General features: G+C 42.6%; 1 protein-coding gene across 1 annotated transcript in view; it reads left to right on the forward strand.

Moving 5' to 3' along the window:
- Positions 1–14,898, forward strand: part of magi2b (membrane associated guanylate kinase, WW and PDZ domain containing 2b) — a 95,149-nt gene that overhangs the window by 79,190 nt on the left and 1,061 nt on the right. The window contains exons 12-21 of the mRNA XM_085461540.1: positions 6,518–6,549; positions 8,859–9,051; positions 9,130–9,245; positions 9,668–9,860; positions 10,381–10,620; positions 11,790–11,975; positions 12,394–12,679; positions 13,277–13,556; positions 13,662–13,805; positions 14,260–14,398. Of these exons, the coding sequence (XP_085317666.1) occupies positions 6,518–6,549; positions 8,859–9,051; positions 9,130–9,245; positions 9,668–9,860; positions 10,381–10,620; positions 11,790–11,975; positions 12,394–12,679; positions 13,277–13,556; positions 13,662–13,805; positions 14,260–14,398 (1,809 nt within the window). The remainder of the gene's footprint in view (positions 1–6,517; positions 6,550–8,858; positions 9,052–9,129; positions 9,246–9,667; positions 9,861–10,380; positions 10,621–11,789; positions 11,976–12,393; positions 12,680–13,276; positions 13,557–13,661; positions 13,806–14,259; positions 14,399–14,898) is intronic.

The raw sequence follows: 14,898 nt of genomic DNA on the forward strand, positions 1-14,898 counted from the left end.
TATATAAATAATATAGGAAGAAGGAGCTCTATTTTGGACTATCGGAGAACATGGAGAATTTCAGTTGATTTCCCAGCTGGTTGCTTGCCCGTACAGACCTTTGCACATCTATTGAACATTCCCGCATTGAAAATACAAAGCATAAGTGGCTACAGAAAGTTTTTTAGCTCAAACTTGCAATGTACCCCAGGTAGTTGGTTGTGATCACATTAGCACCATAAACAAACTGCACTGGAGTTCACCATCTCCTCCAAAGAGCCTCAGTGTGGCCGTTTATTATGTTCACACCTGAACAAACGAAGGGAAAAAATGAATGAGAGTTCAGTTTAAACGGAACAAGCACTGCAGATGTGAAAGCACCCTTAAACTGGGAATTTTGCCACTGGAAATGTTCTACCTCTGATCCTGCTTTTGGAAACTTTGGGAACCACCTATCCATCACTTTTCTTAACCACCCATTCATTTTAGGATTGCCAACGGCTGGCACCTGTTCCATCTGAACCCGAACCAGAGCTGGATTACAACCGGGTTAGGTCGCCACTCCGTCATAAGGTGCAAACACAGAAGTCCATGGGTAGTTTTGACTCACATGCTTGTCTTTGGACTGTAGTAATAAAAACAGGAAGACTGAGCCAAGACTGACCAAAAACCATCGTTGTGTGAGGCAGCAGAGCTAACCACTGCACCACTGTGATTACTGTTTTTAGCCAGAATGATCAAATTGGTTATAGTGAAAGTCCAGCAAGTTTCTCCTCTTTTAATGCCCTCTTTGAACTGTTTAAGTTTGCAGTGACAAAAACGATTTCACTCCAATTAATGCAGAATCACATGTGATATTTTGTTACCGTTCATAACTTAACAGAAGAATAATTAAAGATGAGTCCAGTGCAAGAGCAGCTTCCCGCTAAATGTAAGCTGGTTTCTGGCTTTGACGTGCACAAACATCGTTTTGCTTAGCATCGTCACCTCCAGCTGCAGCTTTGCAATAGAGAAGTCAAGTAGAGTTGACAGTGAGCACTGAAAGAGCTAAAGAGATTTTGATTATGATGATTTCGAGACCTGTTCTATTTTTAAACTCGTTCAAGTAACACGGCCTATTTATTCGGATTTTATTCAGGTCTTAAGATGAGATTTTATTTTTGGAATAATAAATACTTTAGAAGCCGGAAGAATAATTTTGTCTGGTGCAAATTATCTGTTGGCAGGGGAGGGGGGAATTTCATAAAAAGTGAAACAATTCAAATGTATTTCACATTGTGTCGGTTAAGAAAATGAAACTTTAATATCCACCGTGGGGAAATTTGATCAATGCAAGTACAAATGGCTGCAGGACAGATTATTAGAAATGATATAACCTAAGGATGCAATGAACAATATGTTGTTTAGTGTATTTCATATGCGGTGACTCATCCAGTGAATACACATCAATATTACAGATCAGGAAAAAAGTGTCAGCAGATGTCACACTAAGTGTTTTGTGCATCGCACCATGTGTTCTCAGCAGTTTCCAAGTGCAGCTTTATCACCAACATGTCATCGATGTTTTCCAGTGAAACAGAACAGAGAGGCATGAGGGGGATTTGACATGGAGGGAGTTTTAAGATACAGCACATCAAATGTAAAATGAAGTGGGGAGTTGGGATGAGAGGCGGCGTTAAACTCACCGTCAGGTGTAGCGCGACTCTGGGCACAGATGGCACCGGCACTGTTGTGGGGAAAGCAGTTTCATTCCCACTGAGGCCACTCATCTTCAGAACAAATGCGGTTATTTTACTGCAATGTGCTTTGGACAGAAATTACTGGAGAGTGTCATCTAGCTGGCAAACAGGATGAACTGGATGGTGTGATGCTGTTTGGCTGAATATACTGACTGTGCTCGCACGGGCTGCAAAACCACATTTTTACCATTTTGCTGAATACAAATCTAGTTTGATGTTATGTTAGGTGAAGGAAAGCGGGACAAGAAGAGAATATATGGAGTCTTATTACTGGCTGTGATCTGTTTTCCTGTCCATTGCAAAACTTCCATTGCTTTCTCACAATGGCACAGGCTTTTATCCTATTAAACAAGCATTTAAATCTGACTTATTAGACTGTTGGCTCTTTGTATTTTGACAAATTTCGGGGCTAGTGAGGTTCCACAATACCTGCAATGAGCTGCTGTTTTCCACGTATAATGCTCCTGCACATGTTCAGTGAAGGGAGAAGACAATCGCACACCCTTGGTGTGAGAAAATAAATCAAAATGGAGTTATAAAGGTGGCGAGAAAGGGGGCTGAGGAGAATTTCATGGTGTTGAAGCTTGAAGTATAGATTCTTGCAGTTCTGCCAGGACCGCATGGAGTGTGGCTATTTTCCCACTTTTTGTAGTTCCTGTATGTTTAGCCACCTGCAAGGAAATAAAATTGCACAGTGGAAGCTGCATTTGTTGACACGTACTCTTGTTCTGATTCTCTCGGAGGTGTTCAGGTCACAGGTCAGCATTTGACTTGATAATTCCCCCCGGCTGCCTATACCATTTGCCTGAAACACACACACACACACTAAACTACACAGCAGTTAAATATGGAGCATTGTTGCTCATGAAAGTGAAGAACAACAAAAGTCATCTTCTGTTGTTTAGCCGTTTAAAGAGAAAACCTCATGAGCTCATTGTGTTTTGAATGAGGCGTGCAGCATCTTTGAAGTTCACATTTTAATGCTTGTTTTTGTCATTATGTCTGTAGTTTCTCCAGAGATAATTTGCCAGGAGTTCAGAGTTAATATGCTTTGTTTCTGAGATGATATCAAAACAATAAAGAGGAATTATGGCGATGCCCTCGTTTGCATCACCCTTTTCGCGAATTGTATTTAATTAGGAATGAAGTCAATCAGTCTCCTATGCGTCTAAGGTTTAATTAATTGAAGTGTGGCACGAATTATGATTGCAGACCTGACAAGCCATCAAAGACATTAGTTCTTAGCGATCCTGATACATCAGACTGTCTGATGTAAGTGCTGCTGGGTGGTTTGCTGATTTTCATGCAGGTCCTGATTGCTTTGAATACATTATTGGCAATAATTGGAGATCTATAAGGATGATGCCTGTATGAAATGAGTACAAATGACTAAAGTGCTTTCAGCACGAACACAGAATACACCAGGGTATGCCGCTGCATGTGTGGATGTATATGTGAGCCACTCAGATCAAATGCTGCAATGCTCCCCGTGGCGGCCCAACCGTGCAGAGCCAACATCTGCCACCTGGAGGTCAGCCGTTGCAAAAACACTGCTTCAGATACAACATTTATGCACACGCTAATGCAGAGTCACATGTAGATACACAGTTGCAAAGTATATCTTTCTGAATAGATATCCTTCTAGATGCTAGGCTGAATGTGGCAGATTACCCCCCCACCCCTTCCCCCAAAGATGCCATCTCCTCACAAACTCACCAGTTTCTGTCAAACAACTCAAGACAACAACCCCACAGGGGCTATCAGCCTGACACACCAGGAAGCTCTCCGGCTCTCTCCGTGCCTCTCTCTTCTCTGCAGGGTGAAAGAGGGGACAAGGTCCTTTACAGTGACTCAGATGTGCAAAATGTCAGGAATGTTTAAACATGTTCGAGTTCTCAGATGAAGAATTTTTGTGCAGAGCATCAGTGAGATTTAGGCTGACCACATGATTTTAGATGTGTGACTGAGTGCATTAGAGCCCTCTGTAACGGAGACACAGTGCTAGACTTCCTCTGCATGTATGACTGTGTGTGTTGTGTGTGTGTGTGTGTGTGTGTTGTCTGACTGCTTGACTGTAGCGTGGGCACACTGCCAGAGCTGCACGGAGCTCTGGTCATGTTCACAGCTCCGTCCCCTGACATCCCAGTTTGAAGCAGAGCCAACCACAGACCAGAGACATGTTGCAGCACCAATGAGGATGCATACTGAGGCTGGAAAGAAAAAGGTGTCGGGCTGCACAAGCCAATCAGGCTAATCTGAAGGCCATCCAGAACTCAGCAGGCTAGTCTGTGATACTAGCCTGCCAGACTGTTTGACCACTGACTTGTGAGAGAGACCATGTGAAGCCTCCTAAAAGTCATTCATTTGTAATTCATCAGCATGCATACGAGTGCGCCACACATGCTGGTGAATTATATTAGCATTTAAATGTGCTTAAATGTGTCTGTAAGGATGATGGTTCTCGGTAATATGAGTGGACAATTGCCTTGTAGCTCATTTCCTTCAGTGGGTCATTAAGGAAAGTTTTCTGAAAAGGACTTATTAGAAGTTCTTAAAGGCTTCCCTTAAGGCCCGTATTCCCTGCAGAACGTGGTTATTAGTCCCAGCCTCCCAAAGAGCCCTCCCTCCGCCGCCGCCACTGTGTAGCACCATGGATGGCGCTCATCAGTGTTTATGGGAGCGTTTTAATTCTATTTCCCTCCTCCACACTCTCAGATACAGCTAGGATGGATGACATTTGGTTTTGAAATGGAAAATATTTCCAGGTTGCAAAGATGCTTTTAACTGGGCAAATGGGGGAGGCGGGATTCAAAGTGGGGGGAAAAGTGAAAGGAAATGAATTAAAATTTTCATTTTCACTTCATACTTACATGCAGTGATTTGTCGTATTTAGTTGTCCTCGACTCTCTCGCGCTCTCTGATTTATTTATTTATTTTTTTAATTGAAAGCTCTGCCGTTCTGTTTGTTGGTACATGTTCTGGGCTTCATCTCACAAATCTAAAAAGCAGACCGATGTAGTGAGACAGTAATTATTTATGGTTACATTTGACTGTTATTATAGTGATATTGTCATTGCATCCTATTCTATTTGTTGAGCCACGATCGCCCTTACTGCAATAAATCAATGAACAACTGCTAATCTCTGGCTGTCTACATGCAAAGAAATTCATGTTAAAAAAAGAAACTCACATTAACTGCTTACATTCAGCATCAAGCCAGAGCCTCATGGATCTGAAACAGAAATTCAACTCTTCCACAAATACTGACGTACGGTAGTTGCTGCAGGACTGCACTTTGGCACTTTGACGGTAATGCTTGATATATAAGCAACCAGACTATATAAATATAACCAGAAACCAGCTGTTGCAGAGAGACATGTTGCAGACAAGTTGCGTTCACTGGTGTAGACTGACTTAGATGTGTTGGCAATCTGTCTGCATTTATAAATGATGCCAATTATTTGCAAACCTTCACCAATCTGTCTGAGAGTGACTGCAGTCAGTCAGCAGTTATTTGGGGACAGGTTGCTTCCCACCTGTGTAATCGCTTTGCGATTGACATGGTCACCACGACTGCTTGCAGCCGGTTGCTGAATGTAAAAAATACTCAGTGGAGTGACCATCAAACACCATTTCCCCCACCCCCAGTCACAAGGAGGCTGCTGTCCTATTTTTGCTCTGATGTGACTGAGCCATTACTGAAAAATGGCAGTGCCACCATATGGTGATGAACACTGCAAAATGTTTTGGCTCATATCTTGGGAATTGTGAGATGTGCAGGAAAAAAACTTTTGTGTGTGTGGATTTAGTTTAATGCACTGAGGAGACTTGTTTATTGGCTACATTTCCGCCAACCATCATCAGACTCATCACGTCTAGGGGGCACTACAGTAGTGTAAACAGGTTTTGTTTTTTTGTTGTTGTTTTTTAAATCAACCCTAGTGAAGTAGTCACATAATCAGGATCCCTTCACATTCTCCTGCGTGCTGTCAGATGCAAAAACACCTGTAATTCTCAGTTACCCAACAGGTTGAAAGCTGCTGCAAGCAAGCTGCATCAGGGTTCTCCAGCAACTGCACATTTTTGTTCCATAAATACAGCATATTCCACCCGGCGCTCCCTGACATTTCTCAGAAAATCTTAGAAACTGTCAGATATTAAGCACGCTTGGATTCTCAAAAGAATACTTTCCAAGCGCCCACATCAGATGGAGGATTTTTTGTTTATGCATTTCTATCCTCAAGTGTAAAGATTCAGTCTAAATGTTTGTACAAGGCAGCTACTGTACATTTTCTCCATGTATAAATGTATGTATTTGGGTCTTAGCAGCATAAATGTTCTGTACGTCTTTGACTCAGAGGAGTCACAGGGGAGCTGTGGCGATGAGATTGTTGTTGTGATGTAGAGCTCTCCGTGCTTCCTGCGCGCGGATAATACACAACTTTCACAGCAAATAGTGTGTGTTTGCGGGTTCGTGTGGAGGGGTGGGGGCCTGTGCTTTCGCCTGCAGCTAATGATGTAATTATGCTGAAAACAAACACAACAACCAAACCTGTTTAAGAAGAGTTACACAAACAAAGTCAAAACAGAGAAATATGAAAACAGCAAACTGCGGATTTTTGTCACTCATTAAGGGAAGATTTCTGATTTTTATCTCATCAGCAGAAAGGCTTGTTCTCAGATCTTCGTTGTTTTGTTTTTTCCCGTGTAGTTGTGTTTCGTCGATTCTTCTGTTTTTCCTTAAAAATGGAACAGATTATTTGAGTTTGTTCTGTGTTAACTTTGTTTTTCTTCCTCAGGCCACATCTCTCCATGGAAGGCCTCCAAACAGGTACGGTGATTGAACTAAATGTGTTTCTGGCTGTGTGTTAGGGATCAGCACTGGTTGCAGAGACTGTGTTACCTCAGAGGTGTTTGGCTTTTACTTTATTGTAAAAAGAGACATCCTCCCCTGAGCTGCTTATTACTTTGATCACTTCAGAAGGTACATCGCACCAGCTGGGGGGAAAAAAAACCCCTCTTCAGGTTGATTTTTAGACTACCTGTTGCTGGCCGAACAATCTGTTCTCCTTTACATTACACAGCACATTCGGGTGTGGTGATTGTCACCACATTTAAGTTTGAAATATGATTGTTAATTTAAATTCATAATAGTTATTTTTCTTTACTGGATAATAACACGTGTTCCTTCTCAACATTATTTTCTGCATATCTGCACACACACACTCACATCCTTCAGCGTTTAGAGAAGAACACAGATTTCCTATTTTTGCCTCTACAGTGAATTTAAAATGAGGCAATCAAGATGTGATTGAAGTGTAGACTTTCAGCTTTAATTCAAGGGCTTTAAAGAGTTATAGCCATTTTACGGTCACCCCATTTTCAAAGGCTCCAAAGTTAACTGGACAAACTAATCATAAATAGAAGATTTTTCTCTTTTTTTTAACACCTAGATGCAAATTCAGAAATGAAAAACTGACTTCATAAAGGCTAAATGCTGCATTTCCTTCACAAAGGAGGACGATGCATTGCTAGTCTGTACTGCAGCTGCTTGTTGGTCCATAGTCTGATCAGTTAATATCTTGTGACTGTCTCTGCCATTAAATAGCATTTTATTTCTTTATATTAATAGGTTTTTAACGTGAGTATATTTTGGGTCATTATTCATCTGTACTGTATTTATCTTTGTGTAACTTCAAATTAATTCTGCTATTTCAGTCAGCAGCCACATCATCAATAAACACTGACTGTGTGTCGATGCCAAATCAATGCCTCCACCATGTTGGATAGAGTGAACGAAGGCCTTGGTTTACATTTCCACGCTTCTCTCTTCTTTCATTCTAATAAATCTTTTTAATGTGCAAAAGTCTTGACTAATGTCTAATCTGATCTTGCTGTTGTTAAATGTAACCAGTAGTTTGCAGCTTGTTGTAAACTCTGTTTACATGCATGAAGGCATGAACATTCACATATCTACAGCGAAGTAATCTGCCTTGGTTACAATGTTTGGAATTCCCTCTGTGATCATGAACTTTAGTTGTCTTCTGTTATCTTTTATGCTTTTTGGCGTTGCTGAGCTGGCTGAGCTTTTAAAATGAACCAGATCGTAGAGTAAGCACTCGACCCCAAGCTAGTGACGGCTTCCTTCACTTACTTTGACACCTTATTAATCAGCACATTGTGAGTGACCGCGAACCATCAGAAAATCTAACCCTCATAAACAACATTGGACCTTTTATCTATATGGTAAATGGCCTGTATTTTTATAGCGCTTTACTAGTCCCTAAGGACCCCAAAGCGCTTTACATATCCAGTCATCCACCCATTCACACACACATTCACACACTGGTGATGGCAAGCTACATTGTAGCCACAGCCGCCCTGGGGCGCACTGACAGAGGCGAGGCTGCCGGACACTGGCGCCACCGGGCCCTCTGACCACCACCAGTAGACAACGGGTGAAGTGTCTTGCCCAAGGACACAACGACCGAGACTGTCCAAGCCGGGGCTTGAACCGGCAACCTTCCGATTACAAGGCGAACTCCCAACTCTTCAGCCACGATCGAACCTGTTATTTTATCTCCTTAAGTTATCATAAAATAACAAAGACTGACATTTAACTGTCTGGTTACTTTTAAGCCTGTTAAAATGAGAAAACTGTCCCAACCATTTAGTCTGTTATTTTTATTAAACCCTGTGAATTAAAGCTGAAAGTCTGCACTTCACTCACATCTTGATCATTTCATTTCAAATCTACTGATGAATATCTCCAAAGGCAAAATTTCAAAAACTGTGTCTGTTGTCTTTAATTCTGTTGCCTTGACATAGCATTCATTACTGTTTGAAAGATCATAATGCCCATGTTCAGCCTATTGTGTTTAGATATGGAAAGTTAAACCCGCAATGCAAAAACAGTCTTTTGTGTCCAGCACTTAAACATTTGATGTGTTTAATCCTGAATACTTGGCAGAAGGAGTTTTGAAGTCTTCATAGCGACATATTTGAACTATTATTTATAGTGATAATTTATAATAAAATAATAATAATAATAATAAGTAATGATTAATTTAAGACAAACAATAAAAATGAATGGGCAAAACTGAGTTAAGTTAAAAAACTGTTGTTGGTGCTTCCTTCTAGTTACCTGACCAATGGGATCCACACAGCAGCCCTCAAGCAAATCTGTCTGGTCCAGTATTGCCGCCTGGTACGCCCTTCCCAAACCAGCCACAGCACCGCACTTCTGTGCCTGACTCCACCGAAGGCTTCGACCTTAACAAACCCGACCCGTATGACCTTTATGAGAAGTCGAGGGCCATCTACGAGAGCAGACGTGAGTACAGAAAACTTTATTTTTTAGTTTAAGGCGGAAAATCGAGCATTGTTTTAACTGTAAGCTCCTGTGTGTCAGGCCCGGAGTACGAAGAGGTGGAGGTGCACCTGCTGAGGGAGAAGACTGGATTCGGCTTCCGCATCCTGGGGGGAGACGAGGCCGTGCAGGCTGTGAGTCCGGACGCCCGTGACAAGGCTCGTATGGGACGGGCTGGTCCACACTCATATTTTAACCTCATACACACCAGCCTCATCTGACTTGCACTTAATCTTGTCTCACATTCTCCATCCAGTCCCAAACATCTGACCAAAACAGCCTCCAGACACACACACAGACTTGCACACAAGTGGCCTTCTCACACTTTGCTGACCCTCTAACTGCTCAGTGCCTCCCATACTGAAGTAACGCCTTGCTAACTTGTCCACGTTGTACAACAGCATGCAGTCTATGACAGAGAAAGAATGTGACATAAGGATATAAAGAAGGTGAAAAACTGTTACCATGACCCAAAGGTAGTTTACAAGCTAAGTAAAGCAACTGTTGTGTGTTTCCACTTGTCTTCGACTCATCTCCTTCACCCAAATCTATGCTGCTAATATTGATTGTCTTTGAACAGATTGTCATTGGCGCTATAATAGAGAACACTCCCGCTGAGCGCGACGGGCGGCTTCGACCCGGGGATGAGCTCATTTCTGTGGATAAAAATGTGGTTGCTGGGAAACCGCACAAATATGTAATAGACTTGATGCACGCAGCCGCTCGCAATGGTCAAGTCAGCTTGACTGTGAGAAGGAGAGTGCAAATGCCTGGTGAGGACATGTTTTGTTTGTTGATTTTTTTTTTCTGTTCTTTTTTGTTTTGTGTTTTTGTCTTTTTTTTCACACTTGACCAAGATTGGAGAACAGGCTGCACATTTCACTGGCATCAAATTAAAAAAACACAGCTTGGACACAGCACACATGCTAACAGTCTGCGCGCAGGATCTCTGTGTACTTCTCACCCACACATCCTTTCTGTGGTAGTAGATCATACATACATTTATCCTTTGTTCATTGTCAGCTCTGCAGCAGCAGGCTCTGTGGTTTGTGTCTTTCTGGGTGCGCTTCTCCCGCAGGGGCAAGCGGTTACAAAAGAGTCATAAATGACAAGCAGAGAAGCCAAGTTTGACTTTGACACAGAATCCCTGCTGGGATTGAAGAAGACCACTGTTGTTTTCATTTTTGTCAGTGGCTACATCTTTCATCTTTAGCTGCTTTTGTCGGGAAACTGTGAAAACTCAATGACCGCCGTGAGCGGACTCATCTCGCCTGCTCTCGTCCTCTCCTTCAGGTGAACCGTGTCCCGTGAACGGCCGCAGCCCCGGCTCAGTGTCCACGCAGCACAGCTCTCCACGTAGCGACGCAGCTTCAGCTTCGGGCCCTCCGGTGGTCGCTGCCCCGGTTGCCACTTCGCCACCGGAGGGATCTTCCCTGCAAACCAGCGATGTGGTTATTAACCGCAAGGAGAACGAGGGCTTCGGCTTTGTCATCATCAGCTCCCTGAACAGACCGGAAAATGCCACCGTCATCAGTGAGTTACAATGACTTGCATCTGTCAGGATCCCAGAAGGTCATTCCTAAAGATAAATGGTGATTTTTACATCCTGATGAGCAATCATCCTAAAGATGGTGGCTGTGCAGTCACCTTTTTAGTTTTTGCTGCTGTATCTATTTCATGAGGAAAAATGCAAATGCATAATTTAATCTCAAACCAACACGGGCCTCCTGCTCGACCAGCATAAAAACTTTATGGTATAAAGTTCGAACATATATAATGACTCCTGTGCAAATTTAGCTTCATATCTCAAATATTTTTAGGATATATTTCTTATGATTTATATATATATGTATTTTTTAAATGTATTCATTTTTTTTAAATTTCACATTGCCTGCTGTCTTCAAAGTCGATGCCTGGTTAGAGATTAGGTCATTATCATAGAATCACTTCCACTAAAGTGCTGTTTCTTATCCCGTCCAGTAGCTTCAGAGCTTCCATTAGTCGGGGTCAAGAGAAATTAATTTGTCTTGTAAGACTATAATTTTTGTGGGGATTTTTTTTCCTCTTGATTCAGCCTAAGTAGTATTAAAAGCATCTTTCTGTCTTAAATGAGGCTTTATTAAACATATGATTACGCTTTGCTACAGGGAGCTAATATCTTTCAGCAGACTGTGGGATTCTTCAGTCCGATTGGACTGATGGCACAGTGAAGATGTTTTGTTCTGAAGATTAATGGATTCTTCTCAAATGTCCTACACATTCTGGGAACATCCACTGCAATATTTCTGTACACACCTAAAAATACACATACCCCCTAAGTGGGTCTGGCATACCCATTTTGGGCATACTGAACTAATTTTAAACATTAGTTCAGGATGTAATGGTGCTTGGTGAATAGTCCCTGAGGGGTTCAGAGATATTTCATAATGAAGTGAAAATTTTCTGTTTTTTGTTAAGTGTATGTAAAAGCTTAAATTCAAAATTTAATGTGTTTAGTTGGCATACTGTCATCATGAAATTTTAAAACCTACACTTCTGTGTTGCAACTTCAAGGCAACAAAATATTTAAACCTGTCATTTTAAACAGTGGCTGCAGTCCTAACCTGTGAAGCTAAGGCTGTAATACAAACACTAATGTGCTGTTTTCACATTTTTCTTCAAAATTGCTCATGACCAACCACCTTGCTGTTGTCCGTTTCCAGCTGTGCCCCATAAAATAGGACGCATCATCGAGGGCAGCCCGGCCGACAGATGTGGGAAGCTGAAGGTGGGCGACCGGATCCTGGCAGTGAACGGACAATCCATTATCAGCATGCCGCATGCAGACATCGTCAAGCTCATTAAAGATGCTGGACTAACAGTCACTCTGCACATCATACCAGAGGAGAGTAAGTGTTTTGGTGCGGCAAATAAAACCAGACGTTGTTCTGTGAATGTTTATTTGGCTCCTGTTTTACCTTTGCAGGAAACTCCCTGAACTCGGTGCCCTCTATCTCATATGAATATATTTTATTTCACTTCGCCAAAGAAAGTCTTACACACACAAAATGTCGCATTTACTGAGGTTAAAAAGTCAAAAGGCTTCTATATTTAGTCATCTATAAAGGATACAGGGTTTGTGCTTGGTGATGCAGAAACATAAAGGTTAGAAGGTTTTTTAGCAAATGGAGCAAATAATTCAGAAGAGTTCTCTTCTGCAATCTTAAGCATCCTGAGCATGTTTTATTTGTCAATCCATTCAATTCACTTTTTATTCAAAGCTTTGTCAATCGGGTACAATCTTACCTAACCCTCTGTCCATCGCAGGCTCCCATTCTGGTCCTAGTTCAGAGAAGCAGAGCCCCATGACCCAGAAACACAGCCCGCAGACCCAGCCCAGTCCTGTAGCCCAGACAAGCCAAGGAGGCACGCAGTCTGGCCAAATGGTCGCTCAGCCAGGTCAAGCACCCGGACAGACACCAGTCCAACCCGGCCAGACACCAGCTCAGACAAACCAAGCGGTGACTGGTCCTCCTGCACCAGCAGGAACCCAGCAGAGCCCAGTCACGCAGCCATCTGGCCCCCATCCACAGCTCTACCTCCACGATGGCAGGTAAGGCTGGGTTAAGAGGGTGTTTGGTAAGATTTGTTAAAAAGCACACAGAATGACTGAAAGGAGGAGGGGCATGAAGTTCACAGGTGACAGATACCAAATTGTGCATGCTGAAGAGAGTGTCCCAGTCAGTGTAGCAGAAAACCTGTGACTGCAGACAACTGATGTCCCAGTCAGACACTCTGTCTCAGGCTGGTTTCTACCCAGTTGCATAACACCACTTAGCTTCTACAGTGTGCAGTGAATAATTTACTTTAAGGTATCACCTCTATAATGCAGGATCCTAGCAATTGGACCCTGCTGTGTGTCAAAACTATGAAAGTGTGAGTGTGCGCGCACGCAAGTCTCAGAATGCGACACTGTGAGCAGTCCTCCCAGAGCTGTGAGTTGATGCCCATTTTGCAAGTGTGAACTTGATAAAAGTTTCATAACAGAGGCTGATATTCCCACCTATCCATTTTGTGATGAGCCTTCTCATCTGCACACACCCAGTAATTGTCTGTTTTTTTCCTTCCTTCGCCAGCAAATTTATTCCAACAGGGATGCTTTTTTCACCTCGCTGCTCAGATTTTTGTCAACTTTTCATTCTCATGGCAGGTCAGAGGTAAAAGCAAGACAGGATGTCAAACCTGACTTCCGCCATCCTCCATTCACTGACTACCGGCAACCGCCGGTAGATTACCGTCACCCACCAGTGACTGATTATCGGCAGCCACCAACACTGGACTACAGACACCCACCTGGTCTGCTGGATTTTAGACAGCACCCTGCAGCTGCACAGTTCCCTCTAGGGATCCCAGCTGACTTCAGACCACAGGTAGAGCTTGACCAAGAGCTGTCTGCTTATGTTGACCGTACATCCTTCATTTGTATGCAGGTTTGTAACTTATTCCAGTTATATTTATCATAATCATTGCTTTTCACATAGAAATCGCATATTTGATTTTTTTCTGTTGTAAATCGTCTACATTTTGTTCTGCAGGACTATGATTACTTTACAGTGGAGCTCGAGAAAAGCGCTAAAGGTTTTGGCTTCAGTATTCGAGGAGGCAGAGAGTACAAGATGGACCTGTTTGTGTTGCGCCTTGCAGAGGATGGTCCTGCTATACGAAATGGAAGGATGAGGGTGAGATAAGGAAAACCACGACAAGAGTGAAAGCACTCTTTGGCAGATGGTTGGGATTGCACTTGGTGAATAGTAATGGCTCTGTTTTATTTTTCAAAATGGAAAAAGTAAGTCTGATTAATCCGAAGTAAGCCAAACACACACATACATCCATCTAAATGGTCGTGTCACATAATATCACTCAGCGTCCTTGTTAAAATTTAGTAATGGTGTAAAGTTTAACAGAGCATGGATTTTTCCTTCTGCTCAAGTGAGTAAGTATGAATGCATTGAGTAAATTGAGTGAATTGAGCAAACCTTTTGCTCACTCTTAACCACTCGTGTTGAAATGTACTTGAACAAGTTGCTCAGTGGAGGTTCCCCAAGAGAAGACTGGTTCTGTGGAAAAGTTACTCTGCTGTGAGTAAACCGAGGGTGGCAGAAACTGACCCGCTCCTGTGTGTGTCTCGTCCAGGTTGGAGATCAGATCATAGAGATTAATGGAGACAGCACCAGGGACATGACTCACGCCCGCGCCATTGAACTCATCAAAGCGGGAGGCAGGCGGGTCAGGCTGCTGCTAAAGAGAGGCACAGGACAGGTGCCAGAATATGGTGAGTTTTCCTTACAAAGAGACGCAGTCTCATTGTTTACACTCTTACTAAAGATTTACTGTTTGCTCTTCAACTTAACTCAAGAACACATTAACATGCATTCATATCTGTCCACTTTTTACTCCTCGACTAATATCTGAAAGCCTACTTTGATTAAACAGTAGATGGTAACGAGCGACTCTCAAGCCTTCGTGTGTTGTAACCCCTCTGCTTTAAGTCTAATGATTGGTATAGGCTTTTATTTGCCTTCCCTCAGGAATGGTACCTCCCAACCTCTCCATGTGCATGAAAGGTGACACACTAAGCTCCCCCTATTTCTTCCTAATGGGCCACTCTAAAGACACGGTTTGTGAAAACTGCATGTCTCTCTCTCTCCATACTGATTAATCTGTGTGCTATAACTGTGGTCACGAGTTTTTGCATGGGAAAGTAGCTGACATGTGTGCATCTGTGCTCGTGTGTGCTATAGTAAGAGTGGAAGATGGTTTGTAGTAAACTAT

This window comes from Copadichromis virginalis, linkage group LG7 (genome assembly GCF_057382275.1).
Source record: "Copadichromis virginalis isolate Kocher_CV1m ecotype Utaka linkage group LG7, C_Virginalis_male_GT1.1, whole genome shotgun sequence".
NCBI classification, from domain to species: domain Eukaryota; kingdom Metazoa; phylum Chordata; class Actinopteri; order Cichliformes; family Cichlidae; genus Copadichromis; species Copadichromis virginalis.